Genomic DNA, 24,138 nt, shown 5'->3' with positions numbered 1-24,138 from the left:
ATCTGTTGATTGATCAGCACAGCCAGACGGTGGGCGACATCAAAATAAGGCTCACTTCCTAGTGCGATTCGCCAACCACGTTGCAGGGAACTTGGAACTCGGAGTTGAATTTCGTTTTGTGGTATTAGACGTGCTCTTGCTTTTGCTTTTCTACTTTGATAATGCTAGAGTCTTTCTACATGTATTTTGATGCCTGTCAAAACTTATACACATGCTGGTATCTATGCTTTCATTATCCATCCATACGATGTCGCTGTCCCAATTCTTTCCGGGAAGCCGAAATGGCCTTATGGCCACAGGCCATAAACAAAGGGGTCGACATATGGGTAGTCGGCCTCCATGCCCATAATGATGCTGTACTCGTCTCTCAGTAGATCTGAGCCTTCGTTGCCGAATTTCGAATATTTACTCAGCTCGTGCCGCCGCAGGGCAATGGTCCACGGGAAACTGGAATGAGCGACGCCCATGAATGCGCTCGCTCTGAACATGACCAGAAAATCCACTAGGGCATGCTGGTCAAATGTAAGGGCATCAAGTTGCTCGCGATCGGCCCCGAGAAGCAGGTCGTTTTTGGTCACCACCGTAATATTCCTCCTTGGTGTACCAGTCTCTATTGAGAGATACTTGTTGAGCCTTTCCGCAAAAATGTCGACCACAGTCTGGTTTCCAGATGCCACGTAGACAACGTTCAACCCCGTGCGCTCGAGATAACGGAATTGTTCTTCGAATTGGTCATCCATCCGCGAGAACCGCCACTCGTCAGGCCCCCAGGCAGAAGTGGCATCCTTCTCCAGTCGTAGATGCGCCCCAAAATAAGCATTGGGGTTGATGGCTTTTCTCGGATCGAAAGGAAGCGCGAATTTCTCCTTGAGCAGGTAGAGAGTCTTTGCCGCAAGAGCGCGAGTGTCATTCCTGAAGGACAGGATTTTGCCGAACTCGTGTACGAAGGCGTCACCGTCGTCGCGCACGGGATACTCGAGGAAGGACTGCTCCATCTTGATGTGTACTGGAGCTTCTGGACCCATATGTTCTCGAACTCCCTGCTCTTCGAGCCAGTTGTCGAAGAAGTATCGCCATTTTCGCGGATGTCTCAGCCCCTCCCGTGGATGGTCTGGCTCGAAATGGTCTCCCACCAGAGACAAAGGCTCCCCTAAACGGTGTTCGTAGAAGGGAAAGTCCGTCGCCTTTTCGTACACGATCATCCCCGGACACCCCTCTGTCAGGCGTGTTATAAATGCCTCGCGGTCCAATAGGTAGTCGAGAGGCACCTCGTTTCCCGTCTCGATATCGGTAATGTCTTTCGCGTTACGCAGGGACATTGAAGGCAAAACGAGTGCACCTCCGCCGTGGATCGCATACCGGACGCACTTCAGTATTTGGTTTCGCACCATGCCAATGCCGCCGTGCTGTTCTTCGCAGCTGAAGAGCAGCCCAGGGCGAAACCGAGTGCGAGAGCATGTTTCCCGAATGGGCGCGTAGTCGATCGGAGTTGGAAATTCGACATCAATGGCTTGTCGCATGAACCCGCTCTCGGTCGTCGCTTCTTCGTTCGATTCATCAGGAAAAAATGTTGAAACTGTATCTGCGATCGCGTCGTGAACGCCTAGTAATCGGAGGCTCCAGACAAAAATAAGAAATAGCGCCAAGAAGGACCACACCAGTGGACGATTTTCGGAGAGCATGGCTGTTGTTTAACCAAACAAACAAGATCATCAAAGGAAGAACGCCGCCACGATAGCCGATTGGGAGGCCAAGAACACCAAGAATTTGCCAAGAGATGAACTCCAGTTGTATTTCTTCATCGAGAAGAATGGAGGGCAACGGATGGTCGAAAGACCCCCAACGGGCCCATCGGGACATTCGCGAACATGGGAGCTTCAAGGATCCTTGGTGGTGAGGTTTCAGCCATGTTTCAAGCGACCGTAAGATCTACTCGTCCTTTTCAGAGGCGCTAACTCCTCGAGGTTTCCAAGCTGGCTTACATAATTGAACTTTCACAATTGAAATGGGGAGATGATAAATCACGCATGTCATTGCCATGTCTCGTAAATTATCTAGAGGTTAGTCTTCTGGCTAGTTCAACTAAGCATTGCGCGGAAAGGATTGTCGTCTTGAGCTATTGTTGACGCTTCATGTTTCCAGCACGGCCCTTGGATCAAGGTTTTGCAACCACGGCAAAGACCACGTTTCCTTCAGACCAGGAAGTAGAGCTGACGAAAGGTATAGTAGGCTTCGGTGGTACAAATCCCGTAATTCTGGTTGAATTACTACTAGTATTTCGTAGTTTGACTCATCGATATAGACTCCAGTGGTCATAGGGGTGTTGCTGCTTGAGTGTACAAGAACTGAGACTGAGACTTGGAAAGATACCTATGCGAGCTCAACTCTCTTCGAGTCACACAATACGCTACCAACTCTGCCAATTTTTGCTTACAATGATCAACGCTGATAGCGTCTGCGAGTTGATCGGAGCAGTGCATTTTTGTCGGACCGATGGTGGATCGGCGCTTCGGTCCGGAAATGTGGGCCTTTCGGTCCGCCAATCCCGATCTGAAAGCGAGCTATGCTCCGCACGAGGATATGTATTCCGGAGCCGATGTACCAGCGTTTGCCTAAGTCAACGAAGAGGAGAATCTTCAGCTGTGTGATTATCATCAAACCTTTTGTGTTCACCGTCGTAGTAGTGTCTGGGGTCTGATGCGGCACATTCGTGTCATTACTTGATGTGTCTTGCTCTGTACCTGGGCCTTTTAGTACTACACAACCAGACTGGTGCCACATCGTCAAGTCGCCTCCGAATTGATCAGAAAGCCTTCCTGCACCATTAAACGACTGCAGCTCAGCATTGAATAGGTGGGGTCGGCCACTTGTCAAGCACAACATGTTACCAAAGTCGGGCAAACGCGAAGAGAAGTACTCTCTCCTCAAAGACGAGACTGAGGGAGAGTCTTGCGAAGAAGGCGCGTCGAGAGATTCCTCCGTCTATCAAGAAGCTGGGTTCGCCAGAGTCAGGAAACACCTTCCATGGCAAAAGTTCGACCCAGCTTGGAGATCTTGGTATCTCTTCGTTCCACCCATCCTTGTCTTCTCAATACTGGCGTATCTCGCCTTCTTTCCATCATGCGAAACCTGCCAGAAGATGGACCTCGACCTATCAGGGTACGTCTGCGCTCCCAACGGCGCTCTACCCAAAATCGCGCGCGACAGGGGCTGCGAGTTCGACACCATGTCGTTTAAATGGTGGCCCAAAGAGCCTATGGCGCACAAAGACAACGTGGCCCTACTCAAAGAATTTCACAATGAAGGGCCATGGCATCGATACTATGATAAGGGCGGAAAACATGAGATACCACCGACGAGCGAAGTCTTGACCGCCGGCTGGGTCACGAGGAAGGAACACACATATCACTGCATGTACACTCTGCGGCAGACGCACCTGTGGATTTCTCTGGGCTACGATCCCCCTTTCAATTACAGCCATACGATACATTGCACCAAATATCTGATGGACGCGATACTGGAGAATCCGCCGAAAGACTTTGAAGAGCTCAATGTCCATGGCACCCCATGGCCGGAACATCCTGATGTTGTAAGTGTTGCTCCCTGACTCTTCACCAATGGCACCCAAAGCTCACAATGCATCAGGTTAAGCCATATTATCCTTGCAAACATGAGGGACTTAGTTGTGAGTCTTGGTGATACTAGGTATACATGAACACTACGTACAAGATAAGCCAAGCGGGTTCGAATGAAGACAAAAGAGAGGATGGAAGCCATTCGCGCTTTTTGCATCATGTTTGGCCCCCTCGCTTGAGTAAGACAATTAAAAGAATGTGCTATCTAAGTCAAAAGATTAGGCTGCGAAGGGACTGTTATATGACTTAAGTAAGTACGCTTAAGAGGGCTTAGAAACGTAGGGATTGAAAATCGCACATACTCGGCCGAGTCAAGTTTCTTGTATGAATTTTTCATCGGGCAACATGAAAGGTCTTAATTAGGACCAACACGGTGATATTGATGATCGCAATGAATCAGAGTTTCATCCGGCCAGAAATTGCCGAAGACAAAGGGAGAGTCCATGAAAACGAAACGATCCTTGGTGAGTTTGCTCACTAATGAGGTCGTCGTCACTCGACAAATTATGGGCAGGATCTCGGCAATGGCTAATAATCAGGCTTGCTCCACTAGTGGCTATGTCTATCAATCTGGCAAGGATCGATTCCGACATTTGAAAGTTTCCCCTGAAGAAGCAGCCTGTGGGATTTTGCACTGTTAATCGCGAGAAATTCATCCGTCACCTTCCGTTTGTCCATGGACAAGGCTCCCGCGTGGAAGCTAGTCGGAAAGCTTGGCATGACAGTTGATTAACGCGCCATGGAGTTGGCTTGATCAACAGATCAGCAGCGCTCCCGTCTGCGAGTCAAGTGCTGATCAAGCAATATCTTGTGTAACATCCAAACAGCCCCTGAGAGACAGACATCTGGGCGCTAACTTTCGGGTGAATTCTGTCCTGTCACTTCAAGGTTAGTCCCTGTTGTGTTCCCGCGTCCCCGGATTACTTGGGTATTCTCTGACTCGTCCACCACCAAATGCCACAAATAACCGTCCGGATAAATAGACGGCATCTATACGCGTAGTAGCCTCACATTGCGCGGTAGAGATGAGTTTTGTCTCCCGCAGCAAGTCCAAATATGTTCGGCCGAAAGAAAAGGGGAAATGCCAAATGGCCAAACATGCCCAATCTTACGGCGCCAAAGGAAAAGAGGGAACAAACCTTCGCGTCCACTATTCGCGGCGGAGCAAATATGAGCAACTTTTACCGAGGAGCTCGGTAAAATTGGACGAGAATCCACCGAGTATGGTTCAATTGATTCATATCCATCGACTCCAATTATTAAACGCAAACAAATTCCGCCAATTGAGAAGGTGGCATTCCAGCTTATGAGGGGTAATTGTGGACTACAAACATGGGGGACCTTCCACCTGAGGCTGATGGAGACATTGGAGAGTCTCGAGTAAAGCAACTCGATCTTGTCAAAGTTCTGGTCCAGAAGATCAGCGTTGCAGTAAAAGCTAGTTGTTACTGGTTAGTCTCGGCTCTTGATCCCGATGGTCTGGCCTAGCCAGCAAAGTGTCTTCGATTTGGCATGTCTTGGTGAGCAGAAGTCACATCATGGCGGTAGTGTAGGCGCTAGGTAGACAGGAGTGCATGAGATTAAAGGTAGCTGCAGGGAGGCTCTTTCGACATCCCGCGTCCTGGAAGGATTGTTTGCTCACTCACTATCATGTCCAATTCCCAAAGGCCCTTCTCGATCGCCTCAACGTTGCATTATTCCCGCTATCCACTGCGGCCGCCGCCCCCTTCGGTCAGTTCATCCGAAGATTTCGAAGTGGCTGGAGCTGGTTGGCCGCAGAGGCGCTGAAGGTCGGTCCATTTCACCGTTGGACACCAACGAGAGGGGGACGAAAGGGGGCGGCACTGTGCGCCCAGATCACCTGCGGGCTTCGCGATTACGGTAAGTGGGACACCTCACATGTAAGTAAAACAAGCCAGCTCAAATTACACGGCACGTCATAGGGACAAGTCGCCTGTGTTGCCTGCATCTACCTGCAAGTGCGGCGATGGCCTCGTTTGGGAGTTCTGCCAATGATGGTGTTCTTATTTGAAACAAAGCGCGAGCTGGCTCAGTTGGCGCGCTTGGCACCAGATAGCAGACAAGTTTATATCAAACATTCTAGCGGCCCCAAGGATGCACATCCCGGGGTTCACCAACTTCAGCGGGTCTGCCGACGACCGAGACCAACACGGAGAATCTCTGCGACCCCCTGGTCTGGCGCTACGGACCCCGGACTGCGCAGTATGCAAGCAGCAGCCATCCTTGGGCAAGATGAGATTAAGGAAACCTGCTTCAGTGGGGGTCCTTCCCGTCTTGTACAGTTCCTCCAGGGACGGATACTAAGTGGCACGGTGGGCACTTAGTTGTTGGATGACGGATCGTTGGATAGGAGAGAAGCCTGGAAGGCATGGAGAGATATAATATCAACGCCAGAGGACCGCCTCCAACCTCAACACGACTTGACTCTTCTTTCTGATTGTTGAGCCGCATCTTTCGTGCATTCCTTCTTTTTCGAGTCACCGCTAGTACGGTGTTTTCATTCATTTTTCACTTGTTGACCCTAGAGGTTACGTTCATTCACTCCCATTTTGAGACTTGTTCCCTTTTTTGAACAATTTCCAAATCCACTCCTTATCCCCCAAAACGAAACCGAACAAACTCGAGATATTGAGAAGAACTTGCAAACGATCGCCATCATGCGCTCTACATTCTCAGGAGTAGCGGCCCTTCTCGGGCTCGCTGGATCTGCCACTGCGCAACTGCGAGCCTCGGCTTACTCAGACCCCCAGACCGGTATCGACTTCCAACGCTACCTGCCTTCCGCCTACCCCTACAGCTTCGGTATCGCGGTCCCCGAGACCATCGGAACGGACTTCATTGGTCAGATGGTTGTACCTATCTCAACAAAGGGTAACTGGGGTGCCGTCTCGTTGAAGGGTGGCATGTTGAACGGCCTCCTATTCGTCGCTTGGGCCGATGGCGAGGATATCAAGACATCTTTCCGTATGGGAAGTGCCTACGCCAACCCCGACGTCTACACTGCCACCGAGGTCTCCGCTGTTCCCATCGCCAACGGTACCTTTGTCAACAGCACTCACTTCTCGTACACCTTCTTGTGCCAGAACTGTATCAACGACAAGACCAGCTTGGCTGGCGACTCCCCTATCCTCGGCTGGGCCTACTCCGACACCAGCCCGTCACCCGTCTCCGACTCGGCTGCTGCCCTGAACTACCACTCCGCTGGCTTCGGTCAGTTCGGTCTTGACATTGCTTCTGCCAAGTCCGCCAAGTTCGATACCTGGTCCAAGTACGCAAAGGCCGTTGAGACTACGCCCGTTCCCGGCAACGGCACCACCACTCCCGTTCCTGGCAACAGCACCATCCCCGCTCCCACCACCTCCAACACCACCTACGATGTCATCGTCGTCGGTGGTGGCCCTGCTGGTATCATCGCCGCTGAGCGTCTCGCCGAGAAGGGCTCTAGCGTTCTCCTCATCGAGCGTGGCCCTGCCAACACTGTCGCCTTGGGCTCCGACATGGCTCTGCCCTGGAACGACACCCTTACCCCCTACGACATTCCTGCGCTCGGCAGCTCCATGACCAGTCTCTCCGGAACTTCCCTCTGCAGTGACACTGCCTCCACCGCCGGCTGCTTGTTGGGAGGATCCAGTTCCATCAACGGCCTCAACTTCATCCACCCTCCCGAGCACGACTGGCAGCGCTGGCCCGCGGGCTGGAACTGGGCTGACGTCTCCGACGCCGCTTCCCGCCTCTACGAGCGCAACCCCGGTACCACTGAGCCTTCTGACGACGGCAAGTACTACGATGACTTGACCTTCCGTGTCCTTTCCGGCCTCCTGAGCGCCAAGGGCTGGAACGAGGTTGACTCCATCGAGTCTCCCAACGAGAAGTCCTCCGTCTTCTCCCGCCCTTCGTGGTCCATCAAGGACAACCTCCGTGCTGGCCCTGCCCGTACCTACATGCCCTTCGCCCAGCAGCTGCCCAACTTCACCCTCAAGCTCGAGACCAAGGTGATTCAGGTCCTCCGCACCGGTAGCAAGATGACCGGTGTTCTTACCCAGGCCGCCGACGGCACCACCCAGATCATCAAGGTCAACGCTGGCGGCAAGGTCGTCCTCGCCGCCGGTGCCATGTCTTCTCCCCGTCTCCTGTGGAACTCTGGTATCGGCCGCTCTGACGCCCTGGAGATCGTCAAGTCCGGAGCCGCCAGCACTGGCGTCACCCTCCCCGACCAGGCCGACTGGATCGACCTCCCCGTCGGACACCACCTCCAGGACCACGCCCAGGTCATGCTCCAGTTCAACTCCAAGACCAACTTCAGCGCCTACGCCTTCAACGCCATCGCCTCCAACCCCGTCACCAGCGATCTGAACCTCTACAAGGAGGGCTCCGGTCCCATCACCCAGGCCGCTCAGCGTATGCACCTCTGGACCTCCGCCGAGGGCTCCGACGGCCGCACCCGTTACCTACAGGGTACTGCCAGCGCCATGCAGAACGGCATCATCACCGTCCGCACGTTCCTGACTCACGGCACCTCCACCCTCGGCGAGCTCGGCATCACCGCCTCCGGCAACACCGTCCTCAACACCAAGCCCTGGTTGATCGACGCCGCTGATAAGAAGGCCATGTCCGACTTTGTCCAGTACTGGCTCGACCTCACCAGCGGCAGCAACTCCACCCTCAGCTACGTCACCCCCGGTGCCACTCCCGACGACATCATCAGCACCAAGATGATCTCTGGTGACCACTGGGTCGGTAGCGCCAAGATGGGCACCGACGATGGCCGCAAGACGGACGGTACCGCCGTTGTCGACCTCGACACCAAGGTCTACGGCACCGACAACCTCTTCGTCGTCGACGCCTCCATCCACCCTGACTTGCCCACCGGTAACACCCAATCCATCATCATGATCACCGCCGAGCACGCCGCCGAGAAGATTGCCGCCGTCACTGTCACCGGGTCTTCGAACTCTACTGCCCCCGAGACTAGCAAGTGTAACGGTGTCACCAAGCGCGCCCAGCGCCAGGCCATGCGCTTCAGACGCCATGCTCACCTGCACTAGATGATCGAGCCCTCAAGTGCTGAGTGGATGTGATCATGCCAGGTACCGGCTACGGGTGACGATGAACTCCTGAGCCACTTCAACGTACATGTTTCGTTCTAGATTATCTTATGTATAAAATTTCTTTCCGTAAATAAATCACTTCAGGCTATTGAATAATCTCTGGTTCAAGCATGCTATAACTGTGACGGTTGTTCTTGTCTATACTCACTGAATCTCCCATCAGCATGGTTGGACTATTCAACCCTGAGTCAACTCATTCTACAAGAGTTCAAGTTCAGTCTGTGTGATGTTTGTATGATTTTCAAACGCTACAACCTGCAAGATGGCATCAACGGCCCAAGAGGCTCAATAGCTTTAAAGCTGTGGCATCACTAGAAGGTAATTCTCAAGCATGATACAGCTTCATCGAAGGGAAGCCCCTGGTCTCGTCATCTTCTCATCAGATATTGCAACAAAGCGCAACGTATCACACGAGAGCTTTCAGCAAATTGTGCTGATATTGGTGAAAAATTATCATTAAAATTATGAAAAGAATCCTCCGACGCTAGTCTATGCTGTCATCAATCATGTCATAGACCCTTGTCCGCACGATCACTTCTAAGCATCTGCGATGATGCGCTCAGCCGCGATCTCTGCGATACCATAGACGGCAGTTTGCACATGTGCAGAGATAAGCAGAGGAATGACACTAGCATCGACGACGCGCAGATTGGAGGTGCCGTACACCTTCAGGTCGCTGTCAACAACACCGCCATCCTCCTTGGGGAGCATGGAACAGGTTCCGACGGGGTGGAAGATGCTCAACGTCGTGTTGAGAGCAAACTGTTTCCACTGCTCGTCGGTCTGGACAGCATCCAATCCAGGTTCGTACTCGTTCTCCCAGATAGATCTCATTGGTTCGGTGTTTGCGATCTTGCGGCAGTACTTGATGGCCTGGATCGCTGCTTCCAGATCATGTTCGTGTGCAAAGTAGTTCGGGTTGATGACAGGCTTTCCGGTGGTGTTGGCAGGGTTGATGTGAATATCGCCCCGGCTCAAGGGGTGCATGATCGCGGCGATGAGGGTGAAGAACCCTTCGCCAAAGAGAGGAGATGTTGACGCGGGGTACCCCTTGACGCCGGTGTAGCCATCCGAGAAGATGACCTCAAGCTGGGGGATGGAAGGATCGGTCATAAACTCTAGCTTTTTCTTATCAACGACACTGGGGTCTTCGCCGGCGGCTTCCTTGGCGAGGGTTACCAGGCGCGAGTCGTTGCCGATGGCTTGCGCCCAGGTCGTGAAGGTGTAGCCGCTGCCGGTGTAGTCGTAAAGCGAGACTTGTCCGGCGTTCCAGAGGGCCAGCTGCTCAGCGGCGTAGGTGTCATTGCTGCGGAGAATGTCAAAGGAGGTGTAATTGTCCTTGAGCTGGTAGGAACTTTGAATTCGAAGATGATCTTGAAGGTTCTCGCCAACACCAGGAAGTTCAATGAATTGTTCGATACCGGAGGCGTTGAGAACGGAGCACTGGCTAATGCCTGACAACTCCAGCAAGCCTGGGCTTTGGATGGAGCCAGCAGATAGGATAACCTCCTTCTGGGCTAAGACGATGGTTCCGTCTGAAAGGGTGACTCCTGTGGCCGTCTGAAGAGTCGAGTCACCCGTTGCCTTTCCGAGATTGACTTTGAGGACCGTGGTATCAGAAAGGATTTCCAAGTTCGAGCCGGCAATGGGAACGTAGGCGTTGGCGCTGTAAGACCTATTGTAGTGAGTCGGATCAATGCTGCTGGGCTGATACATCACTCCGAGAGGGTCTCCGCCGAGCGACTCCAAGTTGCTCTCAATGCCGAGGGCATTCATCGTCGGGATCCACGTCTTCTGATGCTCGGGGATGATGCGGTTGATGACAGCCTTAACCGGGCCGCTCTCGCCGACACCCTCGGACCCGTACGTATCGGTATTAATGCCAGTAAAGTTCTCCGACTTCTTCATGGCGGCAATCATCGTCTCCCAATTCCATCCCGGGTTGCCGAGAGCCTCCCAGCTGTCATACTCGGCCACCGCAGCCCTATCGTACGACATGAGGTTGAGGGCGGAGCTGCCGCCGAGGACCTTGCCTCGGTTGACCGTGAAAGTTCGGCTATTGACATTGGACTGCGGCACGGTGGTGAAGTTCCAGTCGTACTTTGTGGCCAGCGTCGAGCCCTTCATGCCGGGGACGTTGATTTTAGGCTCATCCCACACCGCGGGTCCCGCCTCAATGAGGAGAATCTTGCAGGCAGGGAGTCCCTCGCTGATACGAGCCGCCACGGCTACTCCAGCAGTGCCACCGCCGACGACGATCTGAGAGGGGAAAAGACGAAGTGTTAGTGTATCAGGTAATCAAACCTCCCCCGGGCCGCGTCAAACGCAAAATACTAAAGAGGGCACAAGCGAATACGTCCGACAGAGAGACCCCGTAAATGAAGCAACGCAAACGTCCGAGAGCAGAGCTGGGCACAACTTACATAATCGTAGGCATCCTCATAGGGCTGTGACGAGGAGGAGGAAGTGGCACCCGAAACAAGGGCCGCGAAGGCGAGAGCGAGACTCGACTTGACAAGCATGGCTAAGACGATGCAGCGATCTTTTTCCACGCGCTCGAGAAAATAAAGTTTAGGAACCCTCGGCTCGGCGATCTGAGAAACGCGCTTCTCCAAGTTCTGCCAGAGCCTAGATCAAAAGAGAAGCAAACGCTCGAGCTTTCAAATACAATAAGCGTGATATCTGCACATCAAGTCTAGGTTCGGGAAACCTCGTCAATGGTACCAAACGACACGAAGTGGAGGGCGTGCTGTGGCGTGCCATGTTCCATGCGGCAGCAGGATCGTGTCTCTTTTTGTATGCAGCCCCCAAAATTGCCTCAAGTGAAAGTCGAATGTCAATAATGCGGTTATTAATCCCCTTACAAGCTTCTTTAGCAAGTTAGCAGGGCTTCTTATCCGTAGTCCAAGAAAACGGCGCCAGTAATCATACACGCGGCCCAAAGAAATATCCTTGTTCTCCGCCCCAGGTCGCCCGTCCTTCAAGGTCTGGAGGGACGGGAACATGATGGTAGCTTAGTGGGGTGCCGAGAATCCTCATATGCTATACCTAAACTATTCGTAGGTACCGCTGAAGAAGTCCCGGGAGAGGAGGAAATGGTGGCGGTATGTTGCGGTGGTGTCACACGGCAGCGTAAGCACTTATAAATGCGCGTGTAAGCTACCAGCGCGCCGGTCCAACAACACGACTTGTTGGACAATTGCCAAACTGTCTACCCCAACCTTGAAGAGAGGGGAAAAAGAATGGATGACGAGGGAATGTCAGACACTTATGCAGGTTCGGTTGCGTTCTGCTCTACCAGAGACGAACGGCACAGCAAATTCCCCCTACTACGCCGCGAAGCAACATCAACCGTCCCACGGTTCAACGTGTTCGCCGACGGGGATGGCTGTGTACCCGGGCAAATGTTACCGTGCCATCAACGTGCCTATCCGGCGAAGCACCGTTGACAATTGCGGAGCTGCGCCGGCCGGTCGCTTCCAGGGTTAGGTTCACGACTCAAGGATAGGCCTGTCAGGCCCATTTGGACAAGTCGACGTGACCCTGTCTGAACAAATCATCCGTCTCGGTCAGTTATGAACAATTCCATAATAACTCCACGTCTATCGAAGCATTGACGGGTTAACAACTGCGTTTCCCGGCTCTTCCCCGTCTCCCCGTTTCTCTCTCTCCCGAGTTGCCCCTCGGGGGCTCAACGGTTTGGATCTTCTTCGGTATCTGTGTTTAGAAAGCTCGTCCCTCGCCGCGCAGCCTGCTGACGGAGTGCCCAGGATACCCCTGACAGTCGTACCAATACCCTCCATTAATTAAACTCGGGCACCACCCTTTCGCACGACCGAAACCCTCGCCAGCGTCCGCCCCTCGTTTCTCGAGCAGGAAGAGCAGAAAAGCTGCCGCGCGCCGCTCGGCTACCCGTTATGCTTTCTGGTCTGTGTCCGAATCTGTCTCATGGCCTCCAACTACATGTCTTGTGTGCATTGAGACGTCAAGAGATAAGGAGGAGAAAGATAGGATGGGAAAGTCAAAAATTGAACGTAAGAAGACGATCGTCATCAACTTACTCCATTTGCTCAACTCTGCTGCGGGTGTTTGCTTGGTAAACCATTGGCAAGAAGAGCCCACACAAGTCTGTGTACGTAAATCATATGTACCCCTTGGGAGACCTGCGGCACATTGCGCAACATCCCACAACCTGTCAGATGCGCAGGCACTGCAGGTCGCAGCATGAGAAGAATCCACACATGCCCAGGGTCTATGTACTTTGATCCCTCCTTCGGGCGCGGCGTGCCCTCGTCAACAACCGAGAGAGATACGCAGGGGAATGAAGGCCGCTCAAACTCAATTTGTATCCAAGCAACGAGACAGGAGCTCGCAGAAGCTGGGCAGGAATCGAAGAAGGAGAAAAGAGGAGAGGATGCTCGTCCAACCTGGCCTTCCACAATACGAGACTCCCAGTCATTCCCGGCCAAGACCCTTCTTCTTTTGGGGAAGGGGTCCCCGTCTTTGCCATGCAGGACACAGCGATCCCTCGAATGGACGTAGTTGAGAGAATTAGGTCTTGGACATTTGCGTTTAGCTCCTGTCCTTTGGCATGCAGCCTCTCTGCTCGGGGCAACGAAATAAATTACCAATTGCCTATTATCCGTATCTTGAAAGAATCGAACCAAAGGCTGGGCAATCTTGCATCCTACCAAACCAACACAACACCACCTCGGCGTCGTCGGCGTCCAAGGCATCAAATCATTACCATTTACCACCCTCCTCCCGACACAACCGCGGGATGGGTAGATTGGGTCTCGCCCATCTGAGACATATGCGCCGTGGTGCCTTGACCTCCTTGCATCTCATATTTCCTCCGTCCGCGCATGCAGGGCTGGCTACTGCGGAATTGCATGTAGCTTGTTCTCCTCCTCCTCCTTCTCAGCTTCGTCGCAGCTCTTAAGACAACCAACGTCCCCTTTTCCCCCCTCAAGGGCGCACGTCGAGTGGGACGTTTAAAAGTCCGGGGGTAAATGAGCTGCCATCCAAAAGCAGATCTTGGCGATCGTCCTCGTCTTTGCCTTGTGCAGAGACTATCCCGTGGGTCGATTACCCGCTGGCCGTCTTGTTCTCTTCCACACATTTATCCAGCCCATGGCCTAGTATTTCCTGGTGTGCTGCACCCTCGTTCCTTGTCCTGGCGTCTTCTTCCACGCTATCCAGGCTTGAGTCCACTAGACTCCTACGTACGCGCTCGCGATGGCGCCAGTCACCCCTCCGAATCCGCTGCCGCCGGACGAGAACGTCAACCCGATCCTCCTTGGTGTCTCCGGCGCGCTAATCTTCTTTGTCATCTTCACGACGTCGATCCGCCTCTACGTTCGCTTCGCATTACGGCATCTGGGATGGGATGATTATCTTATGGGAATCGTTGCCAGTCTCGGCGTCATCAGATATGGCGTTCAGTGCGCGCAAGGGAACTCGGGCAATGGGAGGCATCGATGGTACATTTCGACAGAGGAATACGTCAACAACAGCATGCTTGGATGGTTCGCGCAAATCCTTCTATTCGCCAGTATCTGCTTGCTCAAGTGCTCCATCATGCTACTGCTGCTCCGCATCAAAGACTCCAGCCGGCTCAAGTACTTTCTGTGGTCCGTCATGGCTGGTCTGGTTATCACCAACTTTGGCGTCATCATCATCCTGCTCGCCGAGTGCGATCCCGTCGACGCTTACTGGACAGGAAACGGAGTGTGCTGGGACGCCAAGATTCGGATATACTCGATTTACTTGACTATCTGTAAGTCAGGCGCAGGGACGTGGCATCTTTGTGGCTTGCGACTGACATATTTACCCATTAGCATACTCCGTTGCGACAGACTTGTTATGCTCCTTGTTGCCTCTCGTTGTAGTCTGGCAAGTACGCATACCACTGTCGACCAAACTCTCGGTCGGCGCATTAATGAGTCTCGGTTTGATGTGAGCAACCTCTGAACCCCCAAACCGAACTAGTAAACTGACATTACCTGACAGCGCCACTGGCTTCGGTATTGCAAGAGCAGCCTCTCTTGGCCTGGTGACTAACGACTTGAGTTGTAAGGACATGTCTTGGTCGGGCGTCCAAAAGGATTCAGCTAACAACATCCTTAGACGTATACGCAGTAACCGCAATTTGGTCCAACTTGGAGCTTTACCTCGGAATCATTGCTGGAAACCTGACACTCTCCAGATCCCTCTGGTTCTACTTCTTTGGAGAAAAACAGCTCCCCAGTTCCCATCCCTCAGCATACGGAAATTCGTCACATCGCTCTCGATCTGCGTACAACAACGGCAGCAGATTACACGGCGACAACGGCGGTACCACCGACATTTTTATACGCTCGGAGCGCAGGCCCTCCCTATCAAAGAGCGACCACAGCGACATCCCGCTTGAACCAGGTATCCAGAAGCGAACAGAATTCTGGATCTCGGAAGAGGACGTCGACGGCAATGACAGTCACGATGCGGCGGCGACAAGAAGGACGACAAGGCAGGCGTCGTTATGAATGACAGTGAACAGCAAGCACACGCAGCCTCAAATAGGCTTACTTACGCATTTACGGTGTTGGTGGAGAATGGGGAGCCTCTTGAAAGCGTCGTCAGATACCCGGCAGGGAAGACCAAAGTGGGCGCGTGAAGTCGTATCATGCACACGATTCATGAAGCTATTACCGCTCAGCTTCCCTGCCCTGCGATTGTTCCTTTTCACGCGTATCGTTTGCAAAGTGGCTTATACATAGTATGATGGGATATGAAATGATGAAGATTTCACACGCCAAACAGCAGTGGCGCGCAATCCTCTTTGCCTTCTTCTGTTGAGCTCCAAATGTGATGTTAGACCAGATGATGAGAAGACTCGGACCCGAAATCTTAGCTACGAAACTTTGGCTGGATTATTATTACCTCTAGTCAAGGCGTACATGGAATATCCGCAATACGGCGCAGGACGACTTGCGTAATTTCAAAGTTCCAACATCCCAGTCTCTTTTTATCGGGGCCAGTGGGTTCGTCGACGGCTTTTTTTTCAGCTTCCACTTGTAGATGCAGGCGAAGCGCCCATGGCCTGCAGCGGCTGGTGTTACGGCGCTTCCGGTAGGATCGCTAAGCCTTCACGACGTGCCTAGGGGTCGATGAGCTATCCCGTTTGAAGCCTGTGCAAACCCTCTCAGCGAACATTCTTCTCGGACTGGTAGGCAGTCTTTGCCCTGGAGAAACTCGGGAGCGAGGAAAGAGAATGCCCCCCGCCTCACCGTTCGACAACTTGCAAGGATCCACGGAGCCAGGGCAGGGCTGCAGGGGACAAGGCTCATGTCGGACTTTGCGACAGAGCACGGTCCTCAATTTGACCAAAACCAGTCCCTGGGGATCACTGGTTAAGTACGGTGATCAAGTGATGATGACTGCACTCAGGCGCGTGGGGAGATGAATGGATGGGGGAGGTTCAGGAGTCTTGAGACTCAGAGTTCATCTCAACTTTGACTATGCTCCAGCCTCAAGGCCTTTGCACACCCTCGGTGGGAGTGGCCATTTTCCAACGATGTGTAAGTGATTACCTTTCGTCCCGCATCCTTACATTGTGGTTGCACTGATGTGGCCTTGAACATGAACCCAAAGTCTAATCGACGGATAGTCAAGGCACGCGGAACCTTCAGCGTTGTTTGTGCGTAGTGATGCACGGAGTACGGAAGAGTCTCGGATGGTTTTCTTACTCCAGTCACAAATGTGAGAAATGAGAGCGTCTACCGACATGAAGCTAGGGTGGGTTCACAACGCGTTCATATCGCGAGTCTCCGACGTGTCCGGCTACCGGTGCAACCCCCCATGTTTACAGGGTTGCAGTTGTAAATCTCTGCTCGATCAGGAGTTGGACCCTGACGCTGAGCAGCTATTTGCGACGTGTAAAGTCAACTTCTAGACGCAAAGCAAGCTGGCCCCAAAGTAACGTTTGAAATTGGGGTGGTTCACAACATTTGACATCGGTCTCTCGGACGATAGCATGATAGAAGCTGTCGAGAATCATTCGCTGGGCACTTCACAGAACCGATACCAAGAAAAGTGCCTCACCGGTATCCTCTTCAACGTCTGAAGTCCGGAGGTCGACATGAAATCCAATAAACACTACACACTTTATTGAGCCTGTCTGTGGTTGGTGGACAAGTATGTTCATTCACCTAGGATTGTCTGCCCATGGGATGCCCACCTCAGTCAAGTGTGCAAAGTAGATGTTTCAATCGTCCAGCTGATTGACAATCAACTCACTAACGATTTCTACCCCTCGATTTACGCAACTCTACCTAAATCTCGTTGAGGAGAGATTGTCGGGTGCAAAAAACTGCCAGGGTCCCAGTCGATAGCGAAAATTCCCAAAAGCAAAAAAGTGCGTCGAGGGGGAATCGAACCCCCGGCTCCCCGACGCTGCTGTATGGCAACGGAGAATTTTACCACTAAACCATCGACGCAAGTGATCCGGAAGTAGGTATTTCCGGCTTCCGGTGTTTACGCCGGCGAGTTGTAATTCTATCAATCTACCCAATATGAAACAGTAGTAGAAGAACCCAGATTCGAGAACCATATTGTGAAGTTGTCCAAGAACAGCCCAGAACAAAAATTCGTGATAATGAAGCTTGAACGCTGATGAAATCTTGTTGCTATCATCTCTATGTGTTGAATGGCTTGAACGTTTTTCACAGCTTCACCTCACCTGCTACGTGTTCCTGAGTTTCATTCGGCTACTTACGATGAATGCCTATGGCTCTCGTGGTCTGATTGGCTTGGTAGAAGTTATCCAAAATTCTAGCGCCGTGCGATCGTTCAGCAGGCCTCATAGCTCATAGCTTTAAGGCCAGAAACCATGAAGATCATTCAATGATATCATCAGACTCATCCATTGGCGCACCGCTCGCTTATCATCGCCCTCTCGTCTCTCGTAGGGCCGTCTTGCTGACGCGCTAGAGAAGCGATGATCTCGAAGGAATGCCCCGCGCTTTACCTCATTAGGCTATTGAAGTGGCCAAGACATGCACTGCGCCCCTGGTCAGGCACTGCTCGCCGTCGCCGGTTAGCCGTACCTAGTTGACCTCCTAGGTGACTGCAGCTCAACTCCGCACCACATGTATTAAACTCGACCCGAGCCAGCGGGTGGCAGGATGGATGTGCCATCCCGTCACTCCGTCTACTTCCAATAGCCCAAAACGTAAAGCCGTTTGATGAGCCGTTGAGATAGGGTGTTTCCCTTAATCAAACGATGACTTCCACTTCTAGACAATTGGCGCTCGCAGTAGGTGGACCGCCGCAAACAGAGGCACAAGCACATTCACAGACAGGACCCAGTAATCGGAGAAGGCAATGCTGGGAATGTCAACGGCGCCGACTAGTCTGCGACTCGGCACGCCCCGTCTGCGCAAAGTGCAAGACTAGCGGCGTCGTGTGTCCCGGTTACGAGGACAAGAAGCCGTTGGTATGGCTTGCCCCTGGCAAGGTCAAGACCCGGACGTGGAAACGGAAAAGCCCGCCTGCCAACAAGACTAAAGACGACAATTCATCGAAAGGTGACAACAAAGAGCAGAGCGGGTCAGAACTTGCAAAGGCAGTAAGATCCGAGGTATCAGGTACTCGTACCGACCACCTTATGCACCTTTTTCCAGGTTACGAATTGAGAGATGAAACTTGTGATGTTATTGAGGCTACACTTTACTGTAAGTCACCATATTCCGTTACTAAATCGGAGCTTTGTCTTGTTCAAGCAACCAAGAAACTGATGTAGTCTCGATCTGCAACAGGGAACGAACAGGTCTACCCATTCTTTGCAGCGAATCAGTTGACCAACAGCCCCTGGCTTGTACCCGTATCGTACATTCAGTACATGGGAGTTACCATCCAACACACTCTCGTTGCCATGGCCATTAACCACCGCTTGCTGAGCTTGTCTTCGAGGAAGAACGACTTGCATCACGCAGAAGTTCGGGCCCGATTCCATCAGCATCGATGTACGGCAATTCAGGCCTTGAATGGAGAGATCAGCCACCAAAATGAGAAGAGGAGAATCTCTGACTACACGATGGCGGCGGTGATTGTGTTCTTATACGCAGATGTGCGTGTCTTGGCCCCTTCCATCTCACACCCTCTCCTTCCATACCCCCTCGCCAGCCGAGAAACCTTGGCCCTAATCCGTTTGTGTGTAGCTTATGGGATCAGTGACAGCCTCCAACTGGCGGCATCATCTCAACGGCTTCATGGCTATCATCGAGATGCGAGGTGGTCTGAGAAGTGTTTGCGACGCCGCGCCAGGTTACAAGACTGTAATCCTATTCTGCAAGATGTGAGTACCTCTCACAACATAAACCGCTACTACTATAGGTGCAGAGCACTGATAAAACTTACACCCACAGCATCGAGAACTTGGCAAATTCAACAAGCCCTGCATACGACCAAGTTTCACCGCTAGTCAATTTCGAAATGAGAGGTCTCACCCAAGAAATCTACGAAACAGGATACTACCCCTTCCTCCCTTGCCCTGTTCAACTATTCATCGATATCATCTGCGTCAACCGCCTCCGATACCTCGCAACGCAACCAGAGTCGTCAGACACACTGGACTCTCTCCAGACAGAAGCTGAAGACCTCCTCGAGCGCATCATAGACTTCTCCCCCGAAACTTGGTCCGCCGCCAAGACCGAATCGCAAGAGCAATTCTTGACAATGGCGCAAGTGTATCAGTCCGCCGTCGTGGTCTTCGCCATCGCCTCCCTGCAGAGCGTCTGTGTGATACCCGCATCCGCGGGCTGGCGGGCCGTGAAGACAATACACGGCAGCAAGCTCATGGCCCTCCTCGAGAAGGCTGCCGGGTCTCAGGTTCTGAGGAGCTGCGTCATGTGGCCGATGATTGTTGCTGGGTTCGAGGCTAAGACGGGGACCGCGGCGGTAAGGTCGTTCGTTGCTAAGCGTTTAGCCGAAGAGAGTGTACACCTTGGTGCGTATTTGCCTCTAGCAACGAAGGATATTCTAGAGAAGTTTTGGTCGTCTGGAAAGAAAGACTGGGATGAGTGTTTCGATACCCCTTATGCTCTGGTTACTTGATGTATGATGGTGTTGGAATCCTGTCCATAAACGAATCATTATAAATAGGGTCCCTGGCCAACGAGTTCGACTCTTGCATTACCCTGGCGGATTCATTCCCTTTGTGTCCTTTTTGTTTTCAAAACGAGGATTCAAATGCTTTCATGGCACATTTGCACCGCCATAGTCGTCACCACCTTCGAACCCTCTGATCATACTGTCAAAAAAAGCAGCATCAACCCCCTGAAACGGCCAATCCTCTAACCCAGCGGCGATTCCATTGCCCAGAAGATTGGGATTTCCGAGTTCAAAGAGCCATCTAGGATCGACATTAGGATCGAGCTGCAGATTCTCACCCTGACCACTCAAGCCTGGCATCACACTAGCCCCCCCGCCTGGACATACTCCTGCCATGGGACCTGCAACAAAGGGGCTCGCAGCACTGAGATTTCCCGGAGCACGACTGTCCGGAACCATACCCTGCTGGTTACGACTGACAGGCATCCAAGGTTCGCGAGAAGGAGGAGCATCAGGCGAGATGATGACCGTCCCATAACAAGGAATCTTAAGCTGCAGCACATTCCTGGCATCACCTGTGCTCCGACCTTCACCGGCAGGACATGAAGCCGAAGCCGGCGTCGACGCAGAACTGAGACTCGCAGTGAACGTCGAACCCCCGGCAGCATCAGCTTCGATCGCAAGTAAGCTCTTCAAGACATCGGCGCTCTTCATGGAAAGCATATCCGTATTCTTGGAGCTCCCGTCACGCATGTGCTCCAACGTCTGCTCGACCTTGTCGCGGTCCGTATGCCTCTGGTGCGCGAGGATATCTCTCCCCCTGTCGCGTCTGCGGGCGTCGATGTGCGCGAGCATAAGCGTCATGGCCGCAATGAGCGCGAAGAAGTCAGCGGCGTCGGGGATACTGCATATTCCCTCCGGGTTACGGATCGCGATGAACCTGGAGAGGACTTCCCTGCTCGCGTCGACACAAGCCATTCTGCTGCTGCTGGCCGCGCCGTTCTTGGAGTGGCGGAGCATGAATGGTAGGTGGATTTCGATGATGAGGAAGAAGTGGAAGAGCTGGTTGGCTAGGTTGAGGCTGTTGCGAACGATTGTCATGGGGTCTTTGTACGGCTTGGTGAAGTTGGGAATAGTCCACCATCGCGGGGGCATGGTTGTTGCTATAACTTGGAGCTCCTGGTCTAGTGCGTGAGTGGTTTCCATATCGAATAGATATGACCCCGACTCGTTTCGTTGTATGATCTTAGCGGCGATAGAGGAGTGAACTTGTTCGAGCCTGTCAATGTGATGGCTGTTGATGTACGTCTGCGTCTTTTCGTCGTTGATGACCTTTGCATCATGGGTGCTGCTGGGAAGCCCTAGAAGTAGGCAGATGAAGCGTTCTAAGTATACCAGACGAAACCACACGAAGCCAGGCACGGCTGTCGAATTCGGGTCCACGGTCTCAATGGTAGCCGGGTCGTGTGGGCGGTGCAGGCCCATCAACTGGGCCACAGTAATCGCGCGGCGGCAGGTCAGCAATGATAATCTTGGATTGCCTCCATTGGCATGATAGACAGTTTGTAGAATGAGACATTCGAGGCCATCGAGCGTGCCCAGGAGCACGTTGTTCTCGCACACCACAGAGATGGCCGTCTCCGCGAGCTTGTCCACGAGACGATAGGTTTCTTCGGACGCATCCTCTCCGGCGTGGGTCGGAACGCGCTGAAGCATCGTACCCAACATGAGCATCTTTTTGGCCAGTAGAGTGGGATGCATTGGTGTTCTGAGAGATTCCAAGTAGTGCTCGACAGACTCTGGCTTCAGCTGCTCCAATAGGCAGTGGGGCGTGAACATGAGCTGAAAGACAATGTCAGCTTCGGAGTAGAGCTTGTAGATAACCCTGCAATCTTCTATGGCGGGTATCGCGGCGGCAAGCTGTCTTGTGTAGGCAGCTAGTTTTGCGTTTACTGCTGGACGGATAGTTGCCGTGGTCTCATAATGAGAGGGGGCATTCGGACGTGATGAGTCTTCGTTAGATTGTGCATTATTGCTTTCACGTTGTGATTGAATCTTGATCAATAGAAAGACGTTCGTCAGTGAGAATCCTTTTGAATGTTCGACCCGATCCTACCGTTGATGAGTCTGCGTTCTGAGTTGATGAAGGGCTGCGGACAGCCTCAGAACACGCTTCTCTAGTTGGGCCTATGGTGGCTGATTCTTCTGCTCCGGAGCTACAGCCTTCTGCTGCCTTCTCCTGCGGCGAAGTGGGAAAAGGGACATCAAGATCGTCCACCCGGTGGTACAGTTGCTCGACCAGTCGCTCAACCCGGTTCAGCCGGTCCCCGAGACTGCCCACCGGGGCCGGAGCCGTCTGGGCATCCTCTTCGGGGAACTCCTGACTAACACACGGCGTCCCCTTCTGCCAGCACGTTTTACATGTGTCTCGAGGTCCCTTATCGTCAAAGATGCAGCGGATCTTGCGTCGGCGACACTCCCAGCAGCTCTTGGTGCCCCTGCGGACGAAGCGGCGCTTAGCAGCTGCAGCTCGCCGTTCCGAGGCAGCGGTGCGGACTGTGATGGTACCTCGCTCAGTGCCTGCCATTATGTTAGTACGAGGCGCGGAGAAATTGATGCTGTGTACGACTTGTGTACTCTTCGGACGGACGAGATTGGGAGTCAGTGGTGTTGGAGGTGGGAGTATGAGCTGAGTGCACGTCCAGTTCGTCCGCCGAGTTTCGGACGGCGGTCTTGGTTTGGTGGGGCGGGGACACTCGGCGAAGATGAGACGGCGTTGTCAAGTCAGAACCTTACCTTGCACCCTTTTCCGGATCCGGCATTTTGTTTTCTTTGCAAGTGTGGGAGAGGTTGATTCATTGATTGCTCGGCATTGTGTCTAAGCTCTTTTTCATTTCTCTCGAATTGTTGAAGATTCTGAACGGAAACTGTACAATCTATGTGCAGTGAAGTAGTCCAAGGCATGAAAGTCTTGCCATGAGCATAAGCAACTTAGTGAATGAGAAGCGGTCTAGAATCGAAAGAAAAGTCAAGCCCAGCCAACAGCGTTGATTAGAACATCTCAAACAACACTGGCAATCCATCCTTCCATGCTTAGTAGGGCAGCTGGCCGATGCTGGAAGAGAACAGTTAGACTTGTGAAGTTGATGAGTGCGAGATGAGATACTTACTAGTTTCCAGGAGGCAAGTAACGTCCGACCACGAATGTGGTACCCTTGGAGTCGGTGACCATGGCCAAGCCGACCTTCTGGGTGTTCTTCCAAATGGCTTGAGCTGTCAACTTGTTAGTTGCAACGTTCCTCTCAATCAAGGCCCAAAGTACTCACTGTAGTGACCATAGTTCAAGTAGTTGGGCGACCCAGTGGTGCGGATGGGCTGTCCATCATACAGCGGCTTCTCATCCAACCACAGCTGAACACCGTTGGTGAAATAGGTGGTGGTGCCGCCCGACTGCGAAGCCAAGTTCTCTCCCTGGCCGCCGGGGTTCGAGTCGTGAACCAGGCTGCCGACAGTCGTCAAGTGGTTGGCCCAGACCTGAGCGCTCGCGGCCAAGTCGTCATCCCAGGTCAAGTTGGCGTTGCCAACGGCAGCGCGGTAGATGTTGTGGAGTTCAAGGGCTCTCTGCAGGTCGGCGCTCAGGGTCGAGTTGGAGGAGGCAGTTGGGGTGGCAGTCGCCGAGGACGAGGTCGATGACGAGGTCACCGACGGCTGCGCGTAGATCGTGGGAAAGGTCGTCGTGGGGGCGGCGAGAGTGATCGTGTAGGTCGGGGTTCCGGCTGCTGCGTAGTACTTTGGCACCTTGACGATGCCCCTCGCCGCGGCTTGCGTGGCCATCAGCCCCAAGGCGAAGGTTGCGCTGGCTGAGAAGTGCATGGTGGTGGCTTGAGATGTGGGAATTGGGGGCTTCGGATATGTCGAAATCACCGGGATCTTTCTGGTCGAAGTAAAGTCGTCGTAAGGAGTGACTGACTGAATGGGAGGATGGTTCCTGCCACTGAGCTGAAGACTGAAGTTGATGATGCCCGGGAAAATAGGAGTGTTGAGAAGCTGAAGAAGAGCAGAAAAGGATGCAATCAAGGAGAGTGTTCCAAGTGGTAACTTGAAGATGGGAGAGTAAGAAGGAAACCCGTTCAGACGAGGGTTTTGAGGATGTAGATATATCTCATTCCATTCTCATTCTTCAGGAGTCTCCCTCAGAAGTCGGTACCATGGGGATTGCACTGTTACAGTCGAGTCCCGGTAGGTTTACCGCATTCAGCAACACGGGGCTTTGGGGTGAAAAC

General features: G+C 52.9%; 9 protein-coding genes and 1 non-coding gene across 10 annotated transcripts; 6 read left to right on the top strand and 4 right to left on the bottom strand.

Moving 5' to 3' along the window:
• Positions 1-287: 287 nt before the first annotated feature.
• On the bottom strand, positions 288-1,520 carry CLUP02_09650 (uncharacterized protein; the record flags this gene model as incomplete). Its single annotated transcript, XM_049288628.1, has 1 exon — positions 288-1,520. The coding sequence occupies one exon, from the start codon at positions 1,518-1,520 to the stop codon at positions 288-290; it is 1,233 nt and encodes a 410-aa protein (XP_049145772.1).
• A 1,361-nt stretch (positions 1,521-2,881) lies between these two features.
• On the top strand, positions 2,882-3,607 carry CLUP02_09649 (uncharacterized protein; the record flags this gene model as incomplete). The annotated part of the gene is made up of 1 exon (XM_049288627.1): positions 2,882-3,607. One exon carries the CDS (start codon positions 2,882-2,884, stop codon positions 3,605-3,607), a length of 726 nt encoding a protein of 241 aa, XP_049145771.1.
• Positions 3,608-5,209: 1,602 nt separating this feature from the next.
• CLUP02_09648 (uncharacterized protein) lies at positions 5,210-5,980 on the top strand (the record flags this gene model as incomplete). Its single annotated transcript, XM_049288626.1, has 2 exons — positions 5,210-5,536; positions 5,579-5,980. The coding sequence occupies 2 exons, from the start codon at positions 5,210-5,212 to the stop codon at positions 5,978-5,980; spliced, it is 729 nt and encodes a 242-aa protein (XP_049145770.1).
• A 333-nt stretch (positions 5,981-6,313) lies between these two features.
• Positions 6,314-8,701, top strand: CLUP02_09647 (uncharacterized protein; the record flags this gene model as incomplete). Its single annotated transcript, XM_049288625.1, has 1 exon — positions 6,314-8,701. The coding sequence occupies one exon, from the start codon at positions 6,314-6,316 to the stop codon at positions 8,699-8,701; it is 2,388 nt and encodes a 795-aa protein (XP_049145769.1).
• Positions 8,702-8,736: 35 nt separating this feature from the next.
• Positions 8,737-9,201, top strand: CLUP02_09646 (uncharacterized protein; the record flags this gene model as incomplete). The annotated part of the gene is made up of 3 exons (XM_049288624.1): positions 8,737-8,756; positions 8,928-8,987; positions 9,105-9,201. The coding sequence occupies 3 exons, from the start codon at positions 8,737-8,739 to the stop codon at positions 9,199-9,201; spliced, it is 177 nt and encodes a 58-aa protein (XP_049145768.1).
• A 100-nt stretch (positions 9,202-9,301) lies between these two features.
• CLUP02_09645 (GMC oxidoreductase) lies at positions 9,302-11,769 on the bottom strand (the record flags this gene model as incomplete). Its single annotated transcript, XM_049288623.1, has 3 exons — positions 9,302-11,023; positions 11,188-11,392; positions 11,696-11,769. 3 exons carry the CDS (start codon positions 11,767-11,769, stop codon positions 9,302-9,304), a joined length of 2,001 nt encoding a protein of 666 aa, XP_049145767.1.
• A 1,194-nt stretch (positions 11,770-12,963) lies between these two features.
• CLUP02_09644 (uncharacterized protein) lies at positions 12,964-15,288 on the top strand (the record flags this gene model as incomplete). Its single annotated transcript, XM_049288622.1, has 5 exons — positions 12,964-13,020; positions 13,982-14,543; positions 14,605-14,722; positions 14,777-14,838; positions 14,894-15,288. The coding sequence occupies 5 exons, from the start codon at positions 12,964-12,966 to the stop codon at positions 15,286-15,288; spliced, it is 1,194 nt and encodes a 397-aa protein (XP_049145766.1).
• A 1,872-nt stretch (positions 15,289-17,160) lies between these two features.
• CLUP02_tRNA154 lies at positions 17,161-17,241 on the bottom strand. Its single transcript has one exon. It is a non-coding gene; the product is annotated as a tRNA-Gly (tRNA).
• A 785-nt stretch (positions 17,242-18,026) lies between these two features.
• CLUP02_09643 (C6 zinc finger domain-containing protein) lies at positions 18,027-19,858 on the top strand (the record flags this gene model as incomplete). The annotated part of the gene is made up of 4 exons (XM_049288621.1): positions 18,027-18,477; positions 18,562-18,872; positions 18,964-19,100; positions 19,171-19,858. The coding sequence occupies 4 exons, from the start codon at positions 18,027-18,029 to the stop codon at positions 19,856-19,858; spliced, it is 1,587 nt and encodes a 528-aa protein (XP_049145765.1).
• Positions 19,859-19,999: 141 nt separating this feature from the next.
• Positions 20,000-21,694, bottom strand: CLUP02_09642 (uncharacterized protein; the record flags this gene model as incomplete). The annotated part of the gene is made up of 1 exon (XM_049288620.1): positions 20,000-21,694. One exon carries the CDS (start codon positions 21,692-21,694, stop codon positions 20,000-20,002), a length of 1,695 nt encoding a protein of 564 aa, XP_049145764.1.
• Between the last annotated feature and the right edge of the window lie 2,444 nt (positions 21,695-24,138).

Source organism: Colletotrichum lupini, chromosome 5, assembly GCF_023278565.1.
Source record: "Colletotrichum lupini chromosome 5, complete sequence".
Lineage (NCBI taxonomy): Eukaryota > Fungi > Ascomycota > Sordariomycetes > Glomerellales > Glomerellaceae > Colletotrichum > Colletotrichum lupini.
This window is presented reverse-complemented; position numbering and strand designations above follow the sequence as displayed.